The 27,412-nt window shown below is 34.2% G+C and overlaps 1 protein-coding gene across 8 annotated transcripts in view; it reads right to left on the reverse strand.

Annotated features, from left to right (window-relative positions):
* Positions 1-1,202: 1,202 nt before the first annotated feature.
* Positions 1,203-27,412, reverse strand: part of MIOS (meiosis regulator for oocyte development) — a 40,987-nt gene continuing 14,777 nt past the window's right edge. For 6 of the 8 annotated variants that reach the window (XM_082471785.1, XM_082471787.1, XM_082471783.1 and 3 more), the window contains exons 5-12: positions 20,682-20,936; positions 17,767-17,936; positions 15,024-15,089; positions 13,511-13,669; positions 9,346-9,498; positions 7,422-7,626; positions 2,596-2,725; positions 1,203-1,433 (exon numbers count right to left, since the gene is read on the reverse strand). In XM_082471785.1, the coding sequence (XP_082327911.1) occupies positions 1,337-1,433; positions 2,596-2,725; positions 7,422-7,626; positions 9,346-9,498; positions 13,511-13,669; positions 15,024-15,089; positions 17,767-17,936; positions 20,682-20,936 (1,235 nt within the window). In that variant the 3' untranslated portion in view covers positions 1,203-1,336. Of the gene's footprint in view, positions 1,434-2,595; positions 2,726-7,421; positions 7,627-7,839; positions 7,877-9,345; positions 9,499-13,510; positions 13,670-15,023; positions 15,090-17,766; positions 17,937-20,681; positions 20,937-27,412 lie in introns of those variants that run through there. The other 2 variants (XM_082471789.1, XM_082471790.1) reach the window with 2 other exon arrangements.

Raw genomic sequence — 27,412 nt, forward strand, 5'->3', positions numbered from 1 at the left:
AGATCTCAAAGTAAAAAATAAATTTAATCCACCTTTGTTCAGGATTTAAGTCATACCTCAAATTAATCTAACAGACCTTAGTTTCACCAGGTAAAATTGCTAACCTGAAAGCTTCTAAAATTCTTGTTTAAGATATTTCTTTCTTCAAAATCTGTAAGATAATGTTTAGGCTTACTTTTTATTTTTCTATAAGTACAACTTCAACTACGAAATTCAGTTCAGTCCTCTGCATATGTCAGATGATGCTACAAATCCTTTGTATTTCTCTTCCAACTATCTAGCTGTGAAAAGGGAAAAAATAAAATTTGAAAGTCCCTAAATTGGCCCAAATATACTTACTTTAAGAAACTTACATTAAAGGTGAAATTGTCTCCAAAGTGACTCTGGTTTCCCCAACATCTCCCAGTCTACCTTAGAATAAACAGGATATTCCGCAAGAGGGAATCTGACAGTAGGACATAGTGACACAGATTATGCTGGATGGTTGGTCACATACAGACTTGCACAGACTTTGTATTCAGCCAAATGCTTCCAGATGATGAGCATAAGAATGATAAATTAGTAGGGACAGAAATCTTTGAAGACAAATAAGGACATTGGAAAGCAAAAGGTTGAAAAGGAAAATTTTATACGTTTCCTTGAAATGGTGCATATTTTTCTCCTCAGAAGAGAAAAAGTTGTAAGATACATTCGTAATTTTGACTTTTCTTTGGAAGACAATAAATGTCTGTGCCAAAAGATTTCTTACCATAAAATCAAAGTGTATGAGAGAAGAGACTCCTTAAAAATATATATATCAATCATACCTTGATAAATAATTCTCCAGTGTAGGGTAGGGGGCTTTCTAATTCTAAAAGTAAAAATCCACAATTTAAATTTAATCTGGAAGGAATCTAAGCATGAGTAAGCTTAAACTACTGTCTGAATCACTGAATTGGTCATATTATTCTATTTTAAAAGTGTACAGATTTTACTGAAAGATAACCAATTGCAACATAAAAAATATGGTTTCAAGGTCTGTTCTTGGTCACTTCAGAAACTCTGTTTGCACAGTGTTCATAATTTCAACAAAACCCTAAAAAGTTCTTTCCAAAATGAACTTTTCCAACCTACTGAACAGAATTCATGCCCACACTCTGATGTTCATTTCAGCAGCATTTGTCTCTGTGAAGTACATCAAAATCACTCAAACATCAAATTGGTGGTTTGATAGAATGATTTATTTTCCCATTACAGGAAAGTCACGAGTGACTTGTTCTGAGGTATGTTTCTGAGCTATGAAGGACATCTATCAGAAAGCTCCACACTTGAAGGTTCCTCTTTAGGGGATAACATTTTATGGCTGGACGGTCTCTGCAGGTACCAGATTCCCTGTTGTATCCAACTGCATACATTTACACGTGCATGCAGACACGGGACACTCAGCATGATCCCTGAAAAGTAGGTCAAGTCACAGTTAAACATCTAAATTACACATACATACACACATTTATCTATATACCTATCGATACCTATAATGCAATTTTTCAAATGGCATTTGAAAAATACAGGAATTAAAACCCAAAGACAAAAAGCATTAAAAGCATTAAAAGCATTAAACTAGAAATGAGTGTCAAGCTGAACATGGGGAGAAAGTTACTGAAAAATGAACAGCTTTACTTTCTAAATATATAATAAGCTATCTCATTTACAGTTATGAATGTGACAGGGATGTGCTCAGAGTTTAAATTAAAGCCAATGTGACAAACTGGGTGTAAAAGTTACAGCACTGAAGAGTACAGGGCCACTGATACTACTCAAAGTAAAAGTTAAATACGGTCTTGAGTCTCCACTGTATGAAGTACGTACTTACTACATAAACTTATTTACGAGATAACTAATATAGGAGTTTGACATGTACTCTATCATTGAATTCAGTTACATACTATATATTATATATGATAGGATATTCGGTCAGTCGTAAAAAACTGTAAATATAACATTTCCCCAAGTAAAGTTAAATAATGCTTTTCAAATATTTAACCCATATATAATATTTAAACAATTTCTTATACAAGTATTAATTTTATAGTTTAAGATTACATAGGCTAGTGATAGAAATGTTCACACCACCTTTGTTAACTTAAGTGACAGTATAAAAGAAATCCATCCTTTGGCTGTATAAACCTGAACTATTTAAAAGGCCATCTGCTTTATCTCCTCTAACTCCAAGCCTATTAAAGAAAGAATGGGGACTTCCCTGGTGGCGCAGTGGTTAAGAACCCACCTGCCAATCCAGGGGACACAGGTTTGAGCCCTGATCCAGGAAGATCCCACATGCCGCGGAGCAACTAAGCCGTGCTCCACAACTACTGAGCCTGCACTCTAGAGCTCGCGAGCCACAACTACTGAGCCCACGTGCCACAACTACTGAAGCCTGCACGCCCTAGAGCCTGCACGCCGCAACAAGAGAAGCCACTACAATGAGAAGCTCCCGCACTGCAACGAAGAGTAGCCCCCGCTCTCTGCAACTAGAGAAAGCCTGCGCACAGCAACGAGACCCAATGCAGCTAAAAAAATTAATTAATTAATTAAAAGAAGGAATGTGCTGATTACCTGAACCAACTAAGCATGTGTCCAGCATGCCCACCGTGTCTGCAATTGTGACACCATGTAAACCAGTTGTTAAACTGAGCTAATTTTTTGTCTTTGCTCAAGTCTACTTTTTCATCTGATTTGGAGCCTCCTATGGGTTAAAGACAGTGATCTTCATTAACTATATCATAATATTTTATTCAAAGTTTCTTAAAAGGTAGTTCTAAAATTATGTCAAAACACAAATCATATTGAAACAGCAATTTTAATGCTAGAATCTAGTTTAGATGGAAAAAAATACCGAATAACCAGTTTCCTTACATTTTTAATAGTCAATAATAAATGGAAAAATAGAAATTATCAAACCCACTCAGAAGCAATCTGAATTAACAATTTTAGAGAAACAATCAGTAGTTTAATAAACTTCCCATAAAGAAAATACCAAGTCCAGTTTACAGGTGAGTTCTACCAAACACTGAAAGAACAGGTAATTTTCATCTACACAAACTTTTCCAAAGAATAGGAAAAGAGGGGCAATTTCCCAATGCACTTCATGAGGTGGGTATAGCTTTGCTAATGAAATCAGACAAAGCCAATATGAGAGAGAAGATTATAGGCCAATCTTCCTCCTGAACAGACATAAAATCCTAAGTAAGACATTACCAAATAGTATGATTTAGCATTTCTACTTCTAGGAAAATGCACTAGAGAAACTTTTGTGTATGGTAAAAGGAGACATATGTAGGAATGTTCATAGCAGCATTGTTCATAACAGTAAAAATCTGGAAACCAAGTGTCCATCAATAGTAGAATAGAAAAATTTGTGTTGTAGTCATAAATGGAATACAAAGCAGTAATAAAAAAAAAGGAATAAATGACCACTACATTAATCAGCATAATTGAAACTAAAAAAAAGAAAAAAAAACCCAACTCCAACGTTGAGCAAAAAAGGCTTGTCAAAGGACATACGTGTATGATTCACTTACATAGAATTTGAAACACAGACGACAGTAAACGTGTAAAAAAACTATACAGACAAGCAAGAGACTAAACTAACACACAATTTAGGACAGTAATGACCTTTGGGAAGAGCCCAAAGAGGTGGTATGAAGTAGGGAGAAACAATCCAAGGCACTAGTATAGACAATGCTATCTTAAAGCAGAGTAAAAGACTCACTGATGATTGATTTATCACAGTACATGATGTATACATTACTATACATTTGTTATTCACAGAAACTTGAAGAAAAATGTGTTATTACACATGCACATTTACACACAAACTTCCATAACTTTTAGTGCTTGAAAAATGCTCATTCTGTTAATTTTGGCCACCTTAATATGTTTTATTTTGTTCTAAAACAGCAAATCAAATTATTTTAAGATCATATATAATTAGAGACAAGAATAGAAAAATGAGTAAGTAAAAATATTAAGTTTAATTAAGCAATTGTGTACCTATTAAGACATAATGCTGTTCAAAATTTCACCTGGGCCATTGCTGATCACACTGTAATGACCACAATTGTCTTGCAAACAATTATTTAAAATACCCATCTCTTTTTGCTAATGGTATGGAGATGAAAGGATGTGAAGGTGGTTCAAGGATTTAAGATGTACACACACTGAAATTCTTCCTAAAAGCTTCATAAAAACGATTAATAATGAAAGAGAGAAAAAGAGAGAAGAGAAAAAGGAAATACAGACCTTTTAAATATAAGGTATTTTATACCTTTGTGTATAGTTCTCATTAGTGATTTTCACTTTGTTTTTGTAACTTCTAATACAAAGAGAAAACAGACTGAGTCCAGAACAGATTAATCCTCATGTTTCTGATGAAGCTGAAAATAATAGCTCTACCTCACTGCCATGTGAGAAGGCATTTTAAGATCAAATAGCTTTTAAATTTAAAAGATCTATAGTGAATTATGAAAAGTGCTATAGAATACTTGAGGGTAACTAAAGTTTCACTTAGGCACTAACAACAACAATAATAATAAAAAAAAGAAGAGTAAGAAAGAAAGTAATATATAATCTAACTTTTAAAAAATGTATCATACTTAGAAGTTAAGCTCTATAAGGACAGCGATTTTTATCTGTTTTGTTCACTGTAACATTTCTAGCACTTAGAAAAATAGCTACTAAACAAACACTGTTGAATAATGTTTATAATTTTTAATGCTAAATATTACTGTTTATAACTTATAAACATTATAACTAAACATTTATAATTATAAACTCAGTGAGACAGTTTCAATAGAGTTCCAATCTTCAAAGCACAATTGACTAAAAATTTGTAACCCTCAGTTAAATAAGCTTATGGAAATTATGGCCATTTGGATCACAAAGCATGATGGATGGATGCCATCTCTAATTGTAGGCAAAGCAACACAGAGGTTTGTATACCTAAACCTTTAAACTGCCATGAGCCAACATTTGATTTCTATCAGGTCCTATTTTATTTTGGAACCCAGATTTTTCTGATTTTACAGAATAAAAAAAGAAAATGCTTATTACTTTGTAATTAACTCAGCTCAGTAATGCCTTTAAAGATCAGATTCAGGCTCCCCTAATTTTCCTACACTGTTTCCTAGGCTCTGTCACACTGATGCACTTGGTAGTTCCCATACACTCTCTGTACTTACCATCTTCACTAATCTCTTTACCTTACTTAGTTCATGCTTTGTATTTGCCTACAACCTGGATAGGCTTCCCTAAAATCTTCACATATTTAAATCTATCAGAGTTTAGAGGACCAACTTAAATGGCATCTTCTTTTTGAGGTTTTTCAGATATGCTTCAGATAGAAGCAATGTTACCCTCTTTCAAAATTCCTAACATTTTCTTTATATAATATCCCTTATTCACCTCAGAGAGCTAAATGTATTTCAGAAATTGGAATGTTTGGGGATGTTAGGAAAATAATGAGCAAATATTACATAACACCTCCATGAAAAGTCTGAGGCACCATCCTGTAATTAAACACATTAGCATTTCTGCAGTGAAACATATGAATGTTCACAAATAAACAAGAGAAATAAAAACTTTAATAACCTCACGTCAATTCTGAACAGATTTTTTCTTTTGCCAAATGAGATTATTGTAAATTCATTAAAAAAAAAAAAAAACTTTGGCTTTTCAGATCTTTAGAGATTTTGGAATGACAGATAAAAGATTCTGGACTAGTATTTATTTTCTAAAACATATAATTTCTTATTTTACATTAGCTATCCATGCTCATTACATACCATAAGCTCCACGAGGATCTTTGAGTCATCCTAGCACATCAGCCTTAACTTAGTGCATTAAACAAGTACTCAAACCTATATAAAGAAATTATTTCTGAAGCAAATTTAGAAAAAAATTTTTGAAGCAAATATGAGAAAATGTTAAGACTTGATAAACCTGGGTGTTGAATATTCGTTAAATTAATAGTCTCTATAACAGAGAACTTAAAATGTTTTATGATTTAATTTTCTTCAAATTCCAGAAAATTGCTTTTACCTTTTCTTACCTATTTCAAAAATAGAAAAAACTGAAAAGCTAGTATCTAGCAAAAAGAAACAGCACTCTAGCCATTACAGTTTCCTGAGGCTTATGGTCCAAAAGACATATTAAGTTGAACTATTTCTATGTATTTCAGTTCACACAGAACTTATTTACATTATATTTTGCCTCCTTGTTCTTTCATTGTAGTAGATTTTTATTCCCAATTGTTATTTTCTATTTATTTGTATCAAGGATGTAAAAAAAGTGATCAACGTGCAATGTTAAAAATGAAAATCCTTGATTAAAGCTTAAGTCAAAACTAACATGTGCATTTGAAAACATCACATATTGCATTTGTTAAAAAAAAAAAAGGCACTATATTGAAAGATAACTTAATGACACTAGCAAATCTCTTTCACAGATGTTAATGTAACAATAAAACAGACTATTTACAAGAACCAGCTACAGAACAGAACTCCAGAATTTCACAACAAGAAGGGATCTCCCAGTCCAACACCTCATATGTAAAAGAGCGTTAAAGCGACTCTCAAGGTCACCGACTAAATGTCACAGAGCCAGAACTACAACAGGCATTCTGATACCATACTCAGTTCTTTATTCCTTATTCATTTACCAGTATGCCAGATATTCAAATGTTTTTCATTGAATTTTTTGCTATAGTATCATTTTCAAGTATATAAATAGCTGAAATATTTCTAGCCACTAGGTACATTATATTCAATTATCTACTGTTCTCAAAAATTTTCTCTATATGTTTACTTTAAGCAGTAAACAATGTTAATATTTCTAAGCATTAAAAAAGTATATATATTTACTAGGTAGCTGACAAATATAGCAGAAGCCAACACCAAAACTTAGAAGTAGAGGGATCTGACTTCTAGGTTAATACATTCTCTACATATTTTCAGAGGTAGATTTTGAACATGAAATAAGAGAAAATGTCAAAGTGCTTTGAGACTATCAAAAATTCTTTATGCACACAAGGTATTTGTTACTAGATGGGGCCACGGTGACTTTTAAACATAAAATTTGAGGGAGCTCCTCTTAGAAAAAGTGGTAAGAAAATGATATAAGATTATTTAATATTTAAGCTCTTCTCACGAATGTTAAATTGGCAAGCATTTGTGAGATTACCTGAGATATCATGGATATAGATTTTACTTTTAATGTACAGATTTCATAAACTATAGAGAACACAAAAACCTTCAAGCCAGCAAAGTGGCTTGCTCTTAGAAAGAATATAAACTCAAGTGGGTATGTCTTTTATTTACAACATTAAATCAATTATGTAGAAACAATTTCAGCTCCAAAATGTATACTGTAGAATTACATCATACCAGGACAACTAGAAACAGGTGTTCCCATATTGATGAGGCAAAGTGCACATCGAGGAAGGGGTTTTCGACAGCCAGGGCAACTTGTGACTTTAGATTTTGTTGGTGAGCCACTGACACCATACTGACTAAAACCTCTGCCCTGATGGGGCACAGTTGAACAGCTGTAGGAGATAGACTTTCCACAAAAATTGCAACTCACAAACACCTATAAAATAAATGAAAGGAGAAATAAATATAATGCAAACTTCATGAATAAAATAAATTTAAAATAATTAAAGTTTGATCCTAACAAATTACTTTTAAATAATTTTTAAAATTTTATTGCGTATTATAAAATAATTTATCTGTTAAGTTGATGAGCTCTCATTTAAGACTTCCACTTAGCAGTTACATTATTTGAATACTTCTTCTCTGTTACCTTTGTTTAATTATATTCTTCCTAACATCACTGTGATCTACAGAAAAAAATAACAAGGACTTTATTTTTATTATTTATTTATTTATTTATTTATTTTTGGCTGTGTTGGGTCTTCGTTTCTGTGCGAGGGCTTTCTCTAGTTGTGGCAAGCGGGAGCCACTCCTCATCGCGGTGCGCGGGCCTCTCACTATCGCGGCCTCTCTCGTTGCGGAGTACAGGCTCCAGACGCGCAGGCTCAGTAGCTGTGGCTCACGGGCTTAGTTGCTCCGCGGCATGTGGGATCCTCCCAGACCAGGGCTTGAACCCGTGTTCCCTGCATTGGCAGGCAGATTCTCAACCACTGCACCACCAGGGAAGCCCAACAAGAACTTTAGAGTTCACCCTGGGACATTAAAAATATCCCAATATGACTTTTGATACAAAGTTCAATGATATAATCTCCTAAACAAAATTTTCTTGTAAAGAAAACACTCATTTCCTAAGATAAAAAGGAGTTAAGGATCCCATAATAGTTAAAACTTTAGAATAATAGCAATATAAACTGTTCATTACGCCTTTAAACTCCTGGACTCTTGAACGCTTATGATATAGATTAGTAACAAATATTATCATGTACTGCTATTTGATTAATACTCAGGTTGTTTTAATACAAACAGTAATTTCTCAAATTTCTAAAATAAGAAAATAGCACCATCCAGTGCTCACATGGAGCATATACCTGATATTTAACGTCTGAACTCAGACACAGTGATCTCACGTCAAGTGCTTTATGTAATAATTGATCTCATGTTGCTTTTTTTTAATTGAAGTACAGTTGATTTACAATATTGTGTTAGTTTTAGGTATACAGCAAAGTTATTCAGTTATACATATATTCTTTTTCAGATTCTTTTCCATTATAGGTTATAACAAAATAGTCAATATATCCCCTATGCTATACAGTAAATCCTTGTTGTTTATTTTATATATAGTGTTGATCTCATGTTTTTTAAACTACTGCTTAAAGAAAAAAAATTTCTATGTCTAATTAGACATATAGATATATGTGTATATAGTGTTAAAGAAACAACTCCTGCCTTATTACGTATAACAGTGCAGAAAGTGTCAATATGTAAGTGGAATGTGTAAGAACATACAGTAGTTTAGATTCTGAAAGATCTTGGAATACACTAGAAATCCTTGGACAACTCTAGGACTGATTTAGGTTTGCCTAAGATCCTCTAGACCTGCTGTGGTTTGCTCTGTGTCAGACTAAAGCTCAAGTCACTGAGATGACTGTTAGGAAGTGGCATGATCAAAAAAACAGGAAGATTAAGGACAAAGTGCACTCTGGGATAGATAAAGGCATGGGAACTCAACATGAGCAAAAGAATGAGTATATTGATAACAATTTATTAAACTGAACCCTCAATTTACCCTATATAACATGCTGTAAACACTTCTATTTTTTGGCTGGGCTATTAGGTACATGTTACAATTTGATTCTCTCCAAAACAATGTACTTACCTGTGCTAAAGGCTTAGAACTGGGATCCAACTTACTCCTGTGAATATCAAATTCAGCTCGTTTGTGCCAAAACCTCCAGGCATCTAATAAATTTCTATAATTCTCAATCCAGTACTGAACTCTTTCATCTTTAAGAACATCTAAGGGAGAACCCTAAAAAGAAAACATGAATTATTTCAGTTTTTAAAATTTTCTTGGGTAAGCCTGAAGATTCTAGGCAACATGCGAGTATGAGTCACATGGGAAGAAACAGGCCTCTTTCTTGCCAAAAGCTGGCTCCTAATGAGGATCAGATAAAATAACTGATGGAAGCTCCATTAATTTACTTTAAGTTGGCCTCTACCAATGACATAAATATGCACTGTATATACCATTATATCTTGCCAGGGAAGTGTAATTTTCTACCTCTTATTTAAGTTTAAAGACCTAAGAGCAATCAATTCACCTTCTTGGTTGAATGCAGTAAAAAATGAAGCAAATATTTTTTGTCCCAACAATGAAAACCTCTAGGTTCACAAAATATATTTACTATCTCATCTAAATACACACCAAAATTGCTCAATCACATTTAAAAATAATACTGAGCCTGGTCCTTCATATCTAGCAATGTATTGTGGATTAAGATGCTATTTTTGTATACCTATTTATCTAAAAGTTAAAAATGCCTATTCTCTCCCTCGCCTTCAATTAAAACATATATTTATCACCTTCAAATTAAAAAAAAAAAAAGAAAGAAAGAAAAAAACCAAAACTGAACCAAAAATGTTTAGTTCTTTTGCACCTAGGCCACAGTGAAAAGGAACATTCCTTTTCCTTAAATTTACTTTAGACTCCTTCTCATTAAGAACTTCAATTTTTTTGCCACTAAGTCTTTTCCTAAAGCTGTATTTTCCCTGGCAGCTGTGACATTCCACATTTCACCTACGCTTGCTTTGGGTTTTCATAGAATGCTTTTAGCTCTGTCGAGGCTATCGTCCTTATCTTCACATGATGAAGAAAGTAGAGAAAGCCTCTGCCTCCAGTGATGCTATGGCCATTAAGTTAAAGCCAAGTTTTTCCGGTTCTGTTTGGGGGCCACAGAGAAAGTAAAATGTCAGAGGCAACTTAGCATGCATCTTGTGGAAAAATGGAAGAAACCTATAACAGCTAGTAAAGACAATCTACCTTTAGACATTCCATCAAAATAGAAGCGTATCTTTCACCTAGTAATTAGGTATTAATTTCAATTACTAGAGTTAAATTTAGCTAAAAGAACATGTGAAAAACTCATAGTTGACAACTTCATTTCTTAAAAAAATAAACATCTACTACAGTCCTAATTATGACCAACTAGCCAGAACTAAGTACTAAAGTATAATACAATCCCTGATTTAAAAAGAAAATTCACAGAAAAATCAAAAATCTTCATACCCCACTCTTTCCCCTTCCACGGCAGTAAGGATAAACTAAGAAAGAATCTGGTCACTTCATGTTTTGTAAGTCTTCTAGAGAACCGTCCCAATAAAACTTAAAATCAAGGTCTGAAAAAGTCTGCAGAGAAAACAGTTCAGAGATTAAGTCTGACCAAATTAAAATTAGAAGGGCTTTGAAATGCCATGGGCTTCCCACAGTAACAAAATGTAAGACCTAAGTGATCAGCAAGTAACTGAACTTCCAAAAGCATTAACCAACATTCTTCAGAAAAAAGGAAAAGAACCCAGATGTCTATAATATACTGCAAACAATGGCCAGTATTCAATAAAAAATCACTAGACATATAAAGAAACAGGTAAATGTGTTTCAAAGTAAAGGAAAAAGGCAGTCAATAGAACTAAACCTTAAATAGCCCTTATGTTAGAGTAAGTAAAGATCTAAATGCAGCTATTATTCAGACTTAGGGGAAAATAGTTTTTTAATTAGTAAACAGATAGGGCTCTGAGCTGAAAAATATAAACTATAAAAAAATGGAGACTCTGGAACTAAAAAGTACAATAACTGAAATTAAGAATTCCCTGGAAAACCTAACATCAGATAGAAGGTGACAGACTAGCCAATTAACAAATCAAAAGAATTTATCCAATTTGAAGAACAGAAGAAAAAAGATGAAAGGAAAATAAACAGAGCCTCAGATACCTGTGGGACAATATCAAATGGTTTAATATATGTGCAATAATAGTCCAAGAAGGGGAATGAGATTGAGGCAGAAAAAAATATTTAGAGAAATAATGCTTGAAGACTTCCCAAATCTGATGAAAAACACTGACTTGCAGATCCAAGAACTTCAGTGAATCACAAGCAGGATAAAAAGAACCACAACTAGGCTTCAAGGGTTAAACTGCTAAAAATCAAAAGAAAATCTTGAAAGCAGCCCAAGGAAAAATGAAGCATTACATAGGGGAAACAAGGATAGTAGTATCTGACTTCTCATCAGAAACAATAGAGGCCAGAACACTGTGAAACCACATCTTTGAAACGCTGAAAGAAAATGAGCGAAATAGACATTTTCAATTAAAATTAAGCTGAGAGAATCTGTCCCCAGTAAATGTAAACTATAAGAAATGCTAAAGAGAAAGACCAAAGGGAAACGATATGAGATGAAATTTGAGTCTCTGGTAAGGAATAAACAGTACCAGGCACGGTAAATAAGTAAATAAATATAAAAGCCCATGTTTTCATTCTTCACATAATTTACATAAAAGACAACTGACTGTTCAAAGCAAAAATAATAACACTAAGTTGGAGTTTATAATGGATGTAGAAGCAAAATACAAGACAATAGGACAAAGGAGGGGGATTCGTAAATGGAATTACACTGTTGTAACATGAAATATGAAGCAAAAAGCGGCAAGTGTCAGGTGTGAGGTAAGAAAGAGAAAAGGTGAAGTAGGAAGCATGATGTATCAGGTGTGAAATGTAAAGTAAGAGGAGGTAAAATGTTGACTGATGAGTTAAGGATGCATATTGTTAGACCTATAGCAACTACTCAAAAGAAGAAGATAATGAAAAGGGGTATAGCTAAAAAGCTAATAGATAAAATAAAGTGAAATACTAAAATATTCAATTAGCCCAAAAGAAGGCAGGAAAGGAACAGAAAAACAAAAGGAAGAAGGAAGAAAAAGCAAAAGAGAAAACTAATAGCAAGATGATAGACTAAATCTTGACCATATAAATATAAATGGAGGGAACTTCTCAATTAAAAGGCAGCTGATCAACAGACTAGATTTTTTTTTTAAAGCAAGATTCAATTACACACTGCATTTTAAATGGATTTTTATAAACCTTGTTAACAGGTTACCAACCATTTGCATTCCATAGCCATATATCTACAGCTTGGTTTAACAAATGTGAACTCATTTCAGTAAGAAAACAATGATACCTTATGCTATAGAAGGACACCTTTTCTTCCATGGGCAGTGGCCTGATACCTTAGGGTAAGTTTACATTGTGGTTTGTGGGCCAATCAATATCTACTTTTGTTCATAAGAAGGTAGGGTGGGGGGAGGAGGCATTTTACTTTGCTTAGCCAGTATGCAGCATGCTATCATATTGTACAAAAGGATAAGGACAGGAAAGAGAACACTAAGAAGGATAAGATTAGCTAGAGGGCCACAGGGAATCTCAGGAAAAAGCTCTAAAATGTCACCATATTTCCAACAAAAGCAAAGTAGTAGGGAATCTTTGCCAGGAATCCATTTTTAACCACTGGACAGTAAAAGCTGAGAGAAAATAGACGACTGATTATACCAAATCATGCCCATTTAATAAATGAGGAAATGAGATAATAAAAGGGAAGAATGAGAATTAAGACAGCTGTGTGTAACTTGCCTTCTGTATTTCAAGAAAGATGTATAGTAATTCAGATCAGGGAAAGGCAATCTCTTTGTAGAAGGTGTTGTTCTGTCAACAACTGGAGAAAATGAAGAGAGGTGTCTCTGCTCCATTTGAGCTTTACATAAATTCAAGACTGACACTTCTCAAAGTGAAAGGAAAACCCAGATAACCCAATGCAGGAGGCTTAGGGACGTAAGGTAAGGCAGAAGTCCTGTAGATCAAGTGATTAAAGCTAAATGTCTTCTAAAGATCATCAGCAAGCAACAGGGCATATCCACTCAGTGAGGGAAGAAAATACAGAAGGCTAAGCATTTTTTTTCTCCTTAAAAAACTGCTGCCACCAGGCTGCGCTAACCTGTAACATGCAGTAACTTGCTGTTTGGACATCTCCAGTTCGGTCGACATAACTCTCCATTAAGTCCACTCCATCTTTAGTAAGGCCTGTAAGCAGTATTCCTTCCAAATTTCCAGCCTCTTTCATTTCATTGGTCAACTTTTCGATGTATCTATTTAACTGGAAAATTCAAAGTGATTTTTCTAAAGCAATCCATTTGACTATTTGTATTTTCTGCTTCATAAATTCTACATTTGAAACAATTTTACCCTTAATGGAAAACAGTTTAAAACAAAAGCCCTTGTAAAAATCTAGATATGGGATCTCTAAGAAGTCTGCATCTATTATAAATTACAATACAGCATTCATGATCATTTAAAATATTTTTTTAAAAAGGCAAGGTATTTACTATCTTTTGATAATTGTTCTATAAAAGATCCACAGAGGGTTTACTATTTTAAATTTAAAGAGAACTGTCCTTATTATTTTGCAAAGTTCTTGATGTCTAATATACAGTACAAAGTAATAGAGTCACAGAATTTGAGTTGGAAGGGAACTTCAAGATTACCAACAATAACCATTTCTTGTATTATATATAGGATGGATAAACAATAAGGTCCTACTGTATAGCACAGGGAACTATATTCAATATCCTCCTGTGATAAACCATAATGGAAAACAATATGAAAAAGAATACATATAGGTATAACTGAGTCACTTTGCTGTATAGCAGAAATTAACGCAACACTGTAAAACAACAATACTTTAATAAAAGTTAAAAAAAAAGAACCTGTAAATCTCTTGGAATTTTGATCTGTAAAGCTCATGGGTCCTTTACAATCTTATCCTAAACAAACAAACACAAAAACAAACCATTTCTTATAAGGTCTTGCCTGACTTTATCCTACCCCAAACTCTAGCCAAGATGGCTTTATGTTCCCCAGCACTTTCTCATTATTGTAGTACTCAACACAACACATTACTAGTTGTTTATGTGCATTTCTCTCTCACTATCTACATAGCATATTCATGTACTAGCTGTTTATTGTATTAAAAAATGAAGGAATCCTTTGATAGCATCGTTAAGAGGTGAGTTTAACATCTTTATCTACTGATTAATCCACTCACCACAGCAGAAATAAACTAAAATATTAAGTCAGCATTTCTTTTTTTAATTTAAGTATAGTTGGTTTACAATGTTTTTAGTTTCAGGTGTACAGCAAAGTGATTCAGTTATACACATATATATCTATTCTTTTTCAGATTATTTTCCCTTATAGATTATTACAAGATATTGAGTATAGTTCCCTGTGCTATACAGTAGGTCCTTGTTAAATCAGCATTCTTAAATAAGTAAATTTAGGTATGATACATGTTTATAATATCTCAATCTAATAAGAAATTATTACCTCACTTTTTAGAAGAATTTATATATAAACCTCATAGATACATTATTTATACATAAAGATTAGTTTCTTAATCCAGTGACACTAAATATTAATCACTTGAAATACGGAATTAAATCAGTTCCTACCTGACTATCACTAAGAAATTTACAAGCAAATGCCACTCTGTCACGTACGGCAACTTTGTTTTCATACTGAAAAGAAGAGAAAAAGCAAGGAGTTACTTTCCGGTGCTATGAGTTATAAAGTTTTGCAGACTAGGTATTTTATACCTAATACATATTTTGATTTTCAAATGTATTAATAAGCTACTGTGTATATACTGGCAGAGCCATTGATCGCCTACGATGTTTTTCTTAATGTAACTCTCAGGAAACTCAGTGCTAAGGTTATTGTCTGTAGAAAGTAAAGATTTACCTCTTTAACTGACCAATTTAGTTTAAAAAAATTCCAGTTCTGTCTTATATAACTTTAACATAAAACAGAAGCAATGGTGAACAGTTTATCACATTTAAGATGCCATGTAGTCCTTTCATCATAGAAATTAATTTTAGTGAAACTGAGGAAATCTTTCCTTGGCTTCTAAGTTAATCAACAAGTCTAGGAAATCTGTGAATTACCAGTAAATATACCAGCTCAGGATTTAGAAAGAATATCAATACATGTTTCTAAACACAAAGTTTTAAAACATACCTTATAAGTAAATAGACACACTTTTGTGGCTATTGTAAAATACTCTTATATAGGTGGTTTGTGGCAAAATAAGAGGCATTATGATAAATTCTTAAATTTTTGTATACTTGTCAATAATGTAAAACACTATTTTGAAAAGTGTTTACTATAAATGTAGAAAGATACAATTAATTTTGTGATAAGTAAAAAATAGTTTAAGGGTGGATAAAGGATCCTATTTCCACTGAAGTCTTCCATGAAATATAGTTTTCCTCCTTTAAACGTAAGATCACTTCTGTTGATACCTTAGTGTGTTTTCTCAATTATAAATATGGTTCTGCCCTAAAAAGGGGACACATTTGGTAAAAATTAGATTTAACTCTTAGACTATGTTGCATGTGTTACAATTCTGATCTGGAAAGAGTTATAAATATTCTCTGCCCCATTTTACAGCTGAAAAAACTAAAACCCAAAAAAGATAACTGACCAGCTAAGGTAACTGTGGCAGAGCAAGGACTCAGACCTTTACCTTCTGATTTCCCAATTCAAAACTTTTCACTAGATTACTATAACTTAACAATTTTTTAAAAAGAACAATGATAATTATCATTATTTACATATAAAGTATAATCAGGGACACTCCTGAAACAGCTGGGAAATATCAATATAAACTTCCTACTCAAGATATGATATCCCTTAGTTATTTAGGTGTAAGAAGGTATTTTTAATAGGTCACTTAATTGAAAATACAGAAGTTTAACATTTAGACAATATACTTCTCTATCAATTTAAAATCTGAACAATCCATTTCTTTTTCTAGTCTTCATTGTCCTCTACCACTTCCTAAAAGTATCATTTTATTTCTTCAAGATGCAACATTTAAAGTCTTCTGTTTAACAACAAAGAGTAATAATCGTAAAAACAAAACAAAAGAACACCAACATGCTCTTGGATATTAATTTGAAGTGGTTAGAAAGGTTCAATAGTAATTTGTTAAAAGTAATGAACAAAACACATAACGAATTGCCAAAATGGACACTAACAACATTTATTAACATATTCATTCATTTATCTCAATAAAATACATGTTTTTATAAATTCTTCAGGACTGACATTTAAATCAATTATCAATGTGTATTTTATAATATTGGGTTGGCCAAAAAGTTCCCTCAGTTTTTAAGTAAAAATAAAGGACACATTTTTCATTTTCACCAAGAACTTTATTGAACAATGTATTCACCATTTTGTTCTACTACCTTCTGCCATTTTTCAGGCAACTTCATAATTCCATCTTCCCAAAACTTTTTATCTTTTTGAGTAAAGAACTGTTCCAGGTGCCTTTTACAGTCACAATACAATCTAACAAAATTGTTTTGAATGAAGTTAAAAGCGCTACTAGAGCCATCTTACAGAAAAAAATGAACGAACTTTTTAGCCAACCCAATAAATGCTACAATTGCAAAAAAAAGATAGAAATACATTTTGCCTTGGAAGGTTCTTCTCAGTGCTAGAAAGAAGCCCAACAAATGTCAAGAAAGTTGTGGTACTAAGGTGAAGCTTAAAACCCAATAACTAAAACTGATAAGCAACCCTCACTTCTTTCTTTCTGCACTTTGTGACAAAGAACCTATTTGGTGATGTGTTCATAAGTGATTAAAGCAGGAGAAAGAAAAAAAAAAAAACAGCAATGAAAAGACCAAATAGTGAAAAAATAAAATAGTCCACTATAAGTAGTGTGATCATACAATTTATCTTCCAAACTGGTACGTGTCTGTGAATGACAAATACTAACTCAGACAAGATACATGGTTATCCTGACCATAACTGATCATGTATTGATTTACTTAACTAAGAAAAAAGCCGAAAACAAAAACATCATACACACATTTAAAAGACTATATTTCAGTATAATATGCATGTTTCTATAGCTGTAGAGTTCTAGAGCTCAGTTTCTAAGCTAAAGGATAAAATCTTATTCCTCCAATGTCTGTAAATTATATTATTAAAACCATTAAAAAAAAATCAAGTTCAGTTTGCTATCGGCTAACTCCAAATGTTTAAGATACCTTATTTTAAATAATATAAAATGCATCGAAATATGACATTATTTTATGCAACTGACATTTGAAAATTTTAACAAAATTAGATTAAAAACTCCTATCTTAAAAGGAGAGTCTCATGAAACAGAAATTAGCTTACCAATACTCCATCATAAGATCCTGTTTCACTTGTCAGAAATGCAAACATGACACACAGATACGGGTTGTTTAACTGTAATCGTAAAGTGCTGCACATTTCTCTCCAAAGCGAGTTCTTCTCATCCGTATAACCCGATAAAGCCATTGCTACCACATTAAGATTCAGATCACCTGCATATTAAAAAGAGACAGCTAATCAAAGTAATCAAAAGCTTAATGTCTCCTATAATGTCTCCTGTTATATTTGTCAACTATAACAAATAAAGATCAGAGGGTGAATTTACCCACCAGAAAAATAAGCCCATTAGAATAAGGGTTTTGACACAGACTAGAATATCTGGCAAGAACCACAAGCAAAAATTTCCATTCTTACAAAACTTCTACCCATATTGCAAACCCTGTGCAGGACAAGCACATCTTTTAATTCTCAAGTTTTCATCCCAGGCAGATTCCTACACAGTATGTTAGCTTAGTACCTAAATGAAGAGTAGTGAAGCAATACTATCAGAATCATTGCCAACGTCATCAACAAGTTAATTTATGTGGAGATGTTTCAGTGTTGATAGTAAATATTATTGTATCTCAGGACTACAATTTTCAAAATCATTTGTTTTCCTATTCTTACATATATAATGCTCATGCTTATGTATATGTTTTATCAGCAAAGTACTGAAAGCCAATATTTCAGCATTCTTATTATAGTATTATACTTTTAATTTTTCTAGGACCAAATTATTATTATAGTATTATACTTTTAATTTTTCTAGGACAAAATTAACGATCAAAATGATCACAGAACTGTATTTAGACATATTTGCAACAAAGCATTTGTTACCAATAGTCTTTTAAACATTTGTTCTTAGCAGTGTATACGGCTGCTGATGAGCTGCTAGCCTGGCAGTCAGCCCTACGGCTGCCTCGCCGTCTAACAGTAAGTTTCGCTTCAAAAGAGAAAATTAAATTCATCTTTAGCTTTTACTCTTAAGTGTTTTCTACATTTATTATAGCAACTTTATTAGGTTTCTTGATCCTAATCATTTACTCCTTTTTTCCAAATGAAACAGCATTTCCCACTTTATGTTCTTAATAGGCTGTTCCTCATTTCTATAAACATTTTCCCCAAGTTATTTTGTGCCTGCTTCCTGTGCTTACTCTGTTAAAGTCTTTTTTCTTTTTCTTTCTTTCCTTCTTTCTTTCTCTTTCTCTCTCTCTCTCTCTCCCTCCCTCTCTCTTTCTTTCCTTCCTTCCTTTCTCTCTCTCCCTCTCTCTCTCTCTCTCTCCCTCCCTCCTTCCCTCCCTCCTTTCCTTCCTTCCTTCCTTTCATTTTTTTAACATCTTTATTGGAGTATAATTGCTTTACAATGGTGTGTTAGTTTCTGCTGTATAACAAAGTGAATCAGCTATACATATACATATATCCCCATTTCTCCTCCCTCTTGCGTCTCCCTCCCACCCGCCCTATCCCACCCCTCTAGGTGGTCAGAAAGCACCGAGCTGATCTCCCTGTGCTATGGGGCTGCTTCCTACTAGCTATCTATTTTACATTTGGTAGTATATATATGTCCATGCCACTCTCTCACTTCGTCCCAGCTTACCCTTCCCCCTCCCCATGTCCTTAACTCCATTCTCTATGCCTGTGTCTTTATTCCTGCCCTGCCCCTAGGTTCTTCAGAACCTTTTTTATTTTTTAGATTCCAAATATATGTGTTAGCATATGGTATTTGTTTTTCTCTTTCTGACTTTAACATTAAGAAACAACAACAACAAAGGAATATCTTCTTTGAATCCTGCTGAGAACAATTTATCTCCAAATGGAAAGGAATATTTGATTCACAGAAATCTCCAGTCCTCAACCAGGTTATTCAAATCACTGAAAAGATACTTTTCCCCTACTGTTAGTATGGGTGTTTAAATTTAACACCAAATTTTCCAGGTACACAAGACAAGGATTATCATGCTCTCAGATCATAGTAAAATTAGAATTAGAAATGGCTTTAAATATCAATTCTTTTTTCCATCACCACGTATCTTCTACCGCACTCTCAAAATGGGGAAGACATGTTACAGCAAAACTGAAGGAAAAGAGGGCAATCTGGGCAAAACATTAGCTTTTTCAACTTTTAGACTGCAAGTAAATAGATTACAGTTAATTTCAGGTGTTTTTCCTATGGTACCACAGAACTGTAATAGCTTCAAAATGGACCAGCAAGTAAAAATTAAGTATTCTGAATACTCATAAATAATTCGGCCAGGTGTATTAAAAACTGCGAGGTATATATACATCTTGAAGTGAAATATTCCCAATAAGAAAAAAACTGAATTCCTGGATTAAGATTTATTTCTCTGAGTTTTCTCTTGCAAAATGTCAGGGTGAAAACTTTATCACATATCTTTGTTTCTTCTTTTTCAAAAAAATAGTAAATGGAAACTATGTTCAAATCAGCAGACTCAAGTAGAAACACTTTTGCAGATCGAAGTATGATTTTTATAAGAATCTATGTTAGTCTAACTAAAAGTGTCATTCAGTTTCCTAAAAGTCAACCAAAAACCATACAAAAAATAAAGCATAAACTAAAATACACTCAAATGTTTGCCATAAAAATGCTTACAAACTAAAGTAGTCCTTATCTCAAAGAAAATACATTTTTTGAATGTATGTGAACTATCTTCAAGGAAAAAACATTGAAATGAACACACTTGAGCATTCCTTATAATATTAAAAAGACAATTAAGACATTTTCTTTTTCAATAAACAAAACGGATGGACTAAACATTTACTTTAATAGACACAGTTCTGTGCTAATTTCTCTTTCAAAAACATTTACCAAAAATACTGATTAGAGTTTTAACAGTTACCAGCATCTTTTCTTTCAAGGATTCTATGAACGGCAACTACCTTATTATATAACCCAATACCTCTTTCTGAAGATGCCCCTTCATTCAGGATCTGGATTGCTCGTCGAATATCCAAGTTGAACAATGCCACAGCAGCAGCTCTCTCCCATTCCCCTTCTTGTACAAGGGAGTTCAAAAATGGCCCCACGTCGACATCTGTTCCTTTCTTTATCCACCCACAAAGCTGTAAAGCTAAGATTCTCTCTTCATTTAAATTCTGAATATCAGTTTGCTTATCCAACCCACTCCAATTATGTCTGCTGCTTTCCACCATTCCTAAAAAGAGAAACACCTTTATATTATTGTTTATTAGTTTTTGAAATGTATTTGGAAAATAAGTCAGTTTTACATAGGACTATTTCAACATTAGATTTTAAATATTCAACTTCTCAGCCACAATTTCATGATAGCATAAGTATAAAACATGCCACAAACAAAACACATTTTACATGTTGCTAAGTACACATTTCCCCGAGTTACCAGAAAGAGCTGTGGGACTAACAGTCAATGCTCGATGGGCTACGCTGAGTCACTGCTTCAGAGCAGCCTCCCTGACCACCTCTTCTAAAACAGGGTGCCACCTGTATTACCTAACTAACCATTGGCTCCTCTATGTCCTTTAGCACTAACATAAGCTCCCATATTTTATTTAATTTATTTTTCAGTCTTATCTCTTCTCCTACTAGAACATAAGCTCCAAAAGGGCTGGCATCTTTTCTTTTTTTATTTGAAAGGTATCCCCAGCGTTTGAGGTCCGATACTCACACTCTCTCCCTCCCCCTTCTGCCACTCTATGTATGAATATATACATCTATATGAAAAAAAATGAGATCAAAAACATCAAAGTACTTTGAAAGGTTAAGTACTAAGCTAAAATACAATAGGAATTATTTGAAGGTTCTCCCCCCTTACTAAACCAGGAGACTTTATGGCCTCATTTTCTTTTCACAAGGAATTTAAATAATTCTTGTAACATTACTTAGATTGCAATCAAGGCAGCTGATCCTAACGGGGGGATAATTTCACGTAAGATGATACTTGGTGCCAAATTAAGGTAAAAGAAAGATGAAACTTAAGGACTCTATTAATTGCAACTCAAATTCTTAAAAGTTCTAGAAAGTTTTACCATCAAAATTGTCATTAATTATCTGTTCTTATTTTAACAAAAAGGATTTTCAGAATAAACTGAATTAGGAATTAGGAAGCAAGAATGTCCAACATTACAAATGTCTTTTATTAGTAGTAATTTACACCATCCTACATTTATATAGTTACATATAATACAGTAATTATACATATGTAGGGACTTCCCTGGTGGCGCAGTGGTTTAGAATCCACCTGCCAATGCAGGGGACACAGGTTCACTCCATGGTCCGGAAAGATCCCACATGCCACAGAGCAACTAAGCCCAGGTGCCACAACTACCGAGTCTGCGCTCTAGAGCCCACGAGCCACAGTTACTGAAGCCCGCATACCTAGAGCCCGTGCTCCGCAACAAGAGAAGCCACCACAATGAGAAACCCGAACGCTGCAACGAAGAGTAGCCCCCACTCACTGCAACTAGAGAAAGCCCACGCACAGCAACGAAGACCCAAGGCAGCCAAAAAAAAAAAAAAGAAAAAAGAAAGAGAATACCTGCACATCAAAAAAAGGAACTGTGCTGCTCTATATGCAACCATGAGGGAAGTCAGTGAAGACAAAATCACTTATAGCTTATGAAAGTGAGATTTCAAGAACTCTGAGAAAACTTAGAATTAAATGATAAAGTTAATAAAACACTTATGTTAAAAATTAAAGAAGACTTTTTATTCTGAATAACAAACTTAAACTGTTTAAATAGTATGTAGTCATTAAATTTCATGTAGAACAAGCTGCAGATGTACTATAAGGTATATACTTTCTTATCTCCCGTATAAATTTTGGATTCAGTGCTGATGATATTATTTAATTAATGGTAAAAATAACAATTTTAAGCAGGTGAACAAAAAGCAATTTGTTTGTTAAACAATTCCTCACAGCTTAATAATTTCTAGTTTCTTAGAGTTTTTATTTTCTAGAAATTGTGTCATGGAATAGAGATCAATGTGTATGAATCCAAAGAGTTCACTGCTAGGAGGTGGAAAAGTATCCTGTAAGTGCATGGATATTGTGCCACATTATTTTGGCTGCTCAGAGGCCTTCCCACTGCTTAATAACTATGCTACAGGAAATTCGGGTTATCAAATAAGCAATGTGATATTATTCTAGGTTTTTAAGTACATAGTCATATCATGATTTTTAGTATGCATGAATTTTAAAATATATGATTAATTTAAATCTATTTATACACATTATGCAATACTAAAGTGACAAGATTGTATCCCCAAATTTGAGACTACCCTATATATAAATAATAAAATCAATGTTTTATGATGGTTGTGAGGGAAACAAGTGAAACAAGTTCACTTAAACATTAAAAAACATCAAAAAGTTTTTTTTATTTCAAATACTACATCAAGCAAACACTATGCTATTTGTAGATATAAGTTTGTTGCACTTTTACACCTACATAATAACAAAGCAGTAAGTTTATCCAGTGTTTATAAGAACATTTTTGTTCTTAAAAACCTAAATCCCAGCAATTCTGCCCGTTAAAGTAATTCTTCTTAACAGACATGCTTTCTAGATCAGTTTACCATTTAAGTATGAAAAATATTTTCATCATGTTGGATGGAAAGCTGACCAACATTATATAATTTTCTGCCATCTTAAAAGGAAGGAATTATACCTACTGACAACCCTGTGACCCTGCTCCACAGGACATACAAGGCATTCCCTCAGAGCATGCATTCTCTTCTTCCTGATTGATTTCAACACTTGGCCCTTCGCTAAAACTAGCCTCTCTGTTCCTTTGCTTCCTTATCTCCACTGGCTTACACCTCCAAGATTCTACCCACTCCTATCACGGACACACTCCAAATTATTCCTTCTCCAAAAGAGCCACTTTCTAACCACAACCTCATAGCCTTCCAGCTCACAATCTCAACCTCACAATCTCTTGACCACTCATATCTTTACCTATTAGTGTTCTGTCATTTTCCTCCCTATCCAAGTTAGATCCCAAGGACCAACAAATGAATCATTCTCTTGCCAGTATTCTTAACTCTCTTGGCCCACTGTCCTTTATTCTTTCTTCTGCTAAAGCAACATTGCCCCACAGTCCTCCCACTTCTCAAGACAACTCTCTCTCCACTTCTCTGTATCGCCTCTCCACAGCCTCCCTGCTCTTCTCAACAAGCAAACCTACTATGTTGAGAAAGTAGGAGCCATCAAGTGGAAAACCTGCCAGCCTCTGATCACTGAACATTAAACAACCTGCATACCTTTCCCCTTTCCCTACTGTGGAGTAGGTGTACATCCTCCTGTGTCTAAAGCCAATCTTTCACCTGTGCTTTGGATCCCATTCCTAGGAATTCTGCTTTTCAGCCTCTTTACTCTGCATCTTCCAACCTCTTTCTAAGGGTTTCCTCTCATCAGCATTTGAACACGCTTTAATCAATTCCATGTTAAAAACATAAACAACACAAAAGCCCTCCCATGACTCCAGATTCACCTGCTGCTATCACTGTATATCTTTTTATCCTCCTTCATACAGTCAAATTTCTTGAAAGAATTAATTAAAATGGATGACCTCTTTCTTCAACCTACATTTCTTGCCCATTGGACATCTCTATCTAGCTATATCAAATTTATCCCAAAATAAACTCTTTTCTTATTTTCAAATGCATTCTTCCTATGTTATGCCTATCTAATTAACTGCTATTAGTATTATCCCAGTTGCCTTAGCATGCTTTCATTTTTCCTTCCCTTCCATCCCCTGTATCCGATTAATTAAATTCGGTCCCACTCTCTATCCACATTCCTCTAGCTCTTCTGCCACTTACTTTCGTAAGAACACCATCATATCTTGCCTGATAACTGTGGCTTCTGAGGTCCCTGCTATCAATCTTGATCCTCTCCAATCCATTCCACACACAGAATGACAGCTCTAAAACACAAATTTCCCTAAACCCTTACCATGATTTCTAAGTCCTGGTTACCCCACTGCCTCAATTCTCTCTTCGCGTCCTCTCTCACGCTCTGTTCCTGCAACACTGAATGTGCTATGCTCCCTCTCCTCTGGGATCACTGCATATGCTGCTCCCTGTCTGAACCCTGTCTTTGCCTTTACCTCTCGCAGGAAACCATCACTAATTCCTAAAACCGGATTATGAATTCTTCTATACATAACTGTCTGTTCTTCCTCATATTATAACTATTTACTCGTCCATATTCTGAAGTATACTTGACCCTTGAACAACATGGGTTTGAACTGCATGGGTCCACTTATACACAGTTTTCAATAAAGATAGTACCTGTGTTTTCATTTCAGAGATCTCTAAATGTGGGGAAAAGTTAGTGTTCGATTAAAGATCACAATATGTGGAAACAAAAGAACGAGGGTTTGAGTCCTGATTCTACCAAACTGTCTCAGCTTCCTGTCCTTGAATGAGTCATTTATCAATTTCTTTGTTTTTCAGGCAGAAATAGAAGTATGCAGATTTTTGAGTGGCATAAAAGGGATCAGCAACCCTAACTACCCCCTCTCCTTGTTCAAGGGTCAACTGTAGAATGTAAACCCCCCAAGAGCAGGAACGATATCTATCTTGTATAGTCTCCATGAGTGAAGAGACTTAGCTATCTTGTTTACAGTTATGTCTCCAGTTCCTAGGAGAATTCTTGGCATATAGTGAGCAAGTAATAAATACCTGCCGAATGGATGAATAAATTTACCTCATATTACAGTTGTAAGAATTAAAGTAACATGGAGAAAGCAACTAGTATGATGTCGAATTCATAGTAAGCACTCACTATATATTATCTGTCACCAAAGTTAAAATTTAGCTCTAGTAAACTCGTGCATTAGGTAATGGTGGGCAAGATGGCTCAATGTGTCGACTTACTATGTGTTGAATTATTAGAGATACAATTAGAAAAGAAGTATGGCCAGAGAAAAGACTGGAACTTAGGACTGCCATCTTTGACAGTCATTTCTCTACTTTTTACTTTTTGGGTTGCAGAAACAAAATATCTAAACCAAACCAAACAAAAAGCCAAAAGTCTATCAATGAGATAATCTTTCCAACAGTAGTCTTTTTTAGTTTGGGTAAAGACTACTCCTGACTCAAGACAGGATACTCAGTTTGTCTCTACTGCACCAGAAACATATAAACATATTCCATTTTCCCCCCTTGCTTACCCTCAGAGGCAGTGTATTGGCTTTTCCCTGAAATATATCGAAGTACAGCTAGACCAGTCCCTCCCATCAGGAAGCCTGCACAAGCCTCTTAGATAGCCTCATCCACCAGAGGGCAGACAGAAGAAGCAAGAAGAACTACAATCCTTCAGCCTGTGGAATGAAAACCATATTCACAGAAAGACAGACAAAATGAAAAGGCAGAGGACTATGTACCAGATAAAGGAACACGATAAAACCCCAGAAAAACAACTAAATGAACTGGAGATAGGCAAGCTTCCAGAAAAAGAATTCAGAATAATGATAGTGAAGATAATCCAGGACCTCGGAAAAAGAATGGAGGCAAACATCGAGAAGATGCAAGAAATGTTTAAAGAACAAACAAAGATGAACAATATAATAAGTGAAATGAAAAATACACTAGAAGGAATCAATAGCAGAATAACTGAAGCAAAAGAACAGACAACTGAACTGGAAGACAGAATGGTGGAAATTACTGCCGTGGAACAGAACAAAGAAAAAAGAAAGAAAACAAATGAAGACAGCCTAAGAGACCTCTGGGACAACATTAAATGCACCAACATTTGCATTATAGGGGTCCCAGAAGGAGACAAGAGAGAGAAAGGACCCAAGAAAATATCTGAAGAGATAGTAGTGGAAAACTTCCCGAACATGGAAAAGGAAATAGGCACCCAAGCCGAGGAAGTGCAGAGAGTCCCAGGCAGGATAAACCCAAGGAGAAACACTCCAAGACACATAGTAATCAAACAACAAAAATTAAAGACAAAGAAAAATTATTAAAAACAACAAGGGAAAACCGACAAATGACATACAAGGGAACTCCCATAAAGTTAACAGCTGATTTCTCAGTAGAAACTCTACGAGCCAGAAGGGAGTGGCACAATATATTTAAAGTGATGAAAAAGAAGAACCTACAACCAAGATTACTCTACCCAGCAAGGATCTCATTCAGATTTGATGGAGAAATCAAAGCTTTACAGACAAGCAAAAGCTAAGAGAATTCAGCACCACCAAACCAGCTCTACAGCAGATGCTAAAGGAACTTCTCTAAGTGGGAAACACAAGAGAAGAAAAGGACCTACAAAAACAAACTGAAAACAATTAAGAAAATGGTAATAGGAACACACATATCGAAAATTACCTTAAATGTGAAAGGATTAAATGCTCCAACCAAATGACACAGGCTTGCTGAATGGATACAAAAACAAGACCTGTCTATATGCTACCGACAAGAGACCCATTTCAGACCTAGGGACACATACAGACTGAAAGTGAGGGGATGGAAAAAGATATTCCATGCAATTGGAAATCAAAAGAAAGCTGGAGTAGCAATACTCATATCACATAAAATAGATTTTAAAATACAGAATGTTACAAGAGGCAAGGAGGGACACTACATAATGATCAATGGATCAATCCAAGAAGATATAACAATTATAAATATATATGCATCCAA

The sequence above is a fragment of the Balaenoptera physalus genome, assembly GCF_965194825.1.
Source record: "Balaenoptera physalus genome assembly, chromosome: 8".
NCBI classification, from domain to species: Eukaryota; Metazoa; Chordata; class Mammalia; order Artiodactyla; family Balaenopteridae; genus Balaenoptera; species Balaenoptera physalus.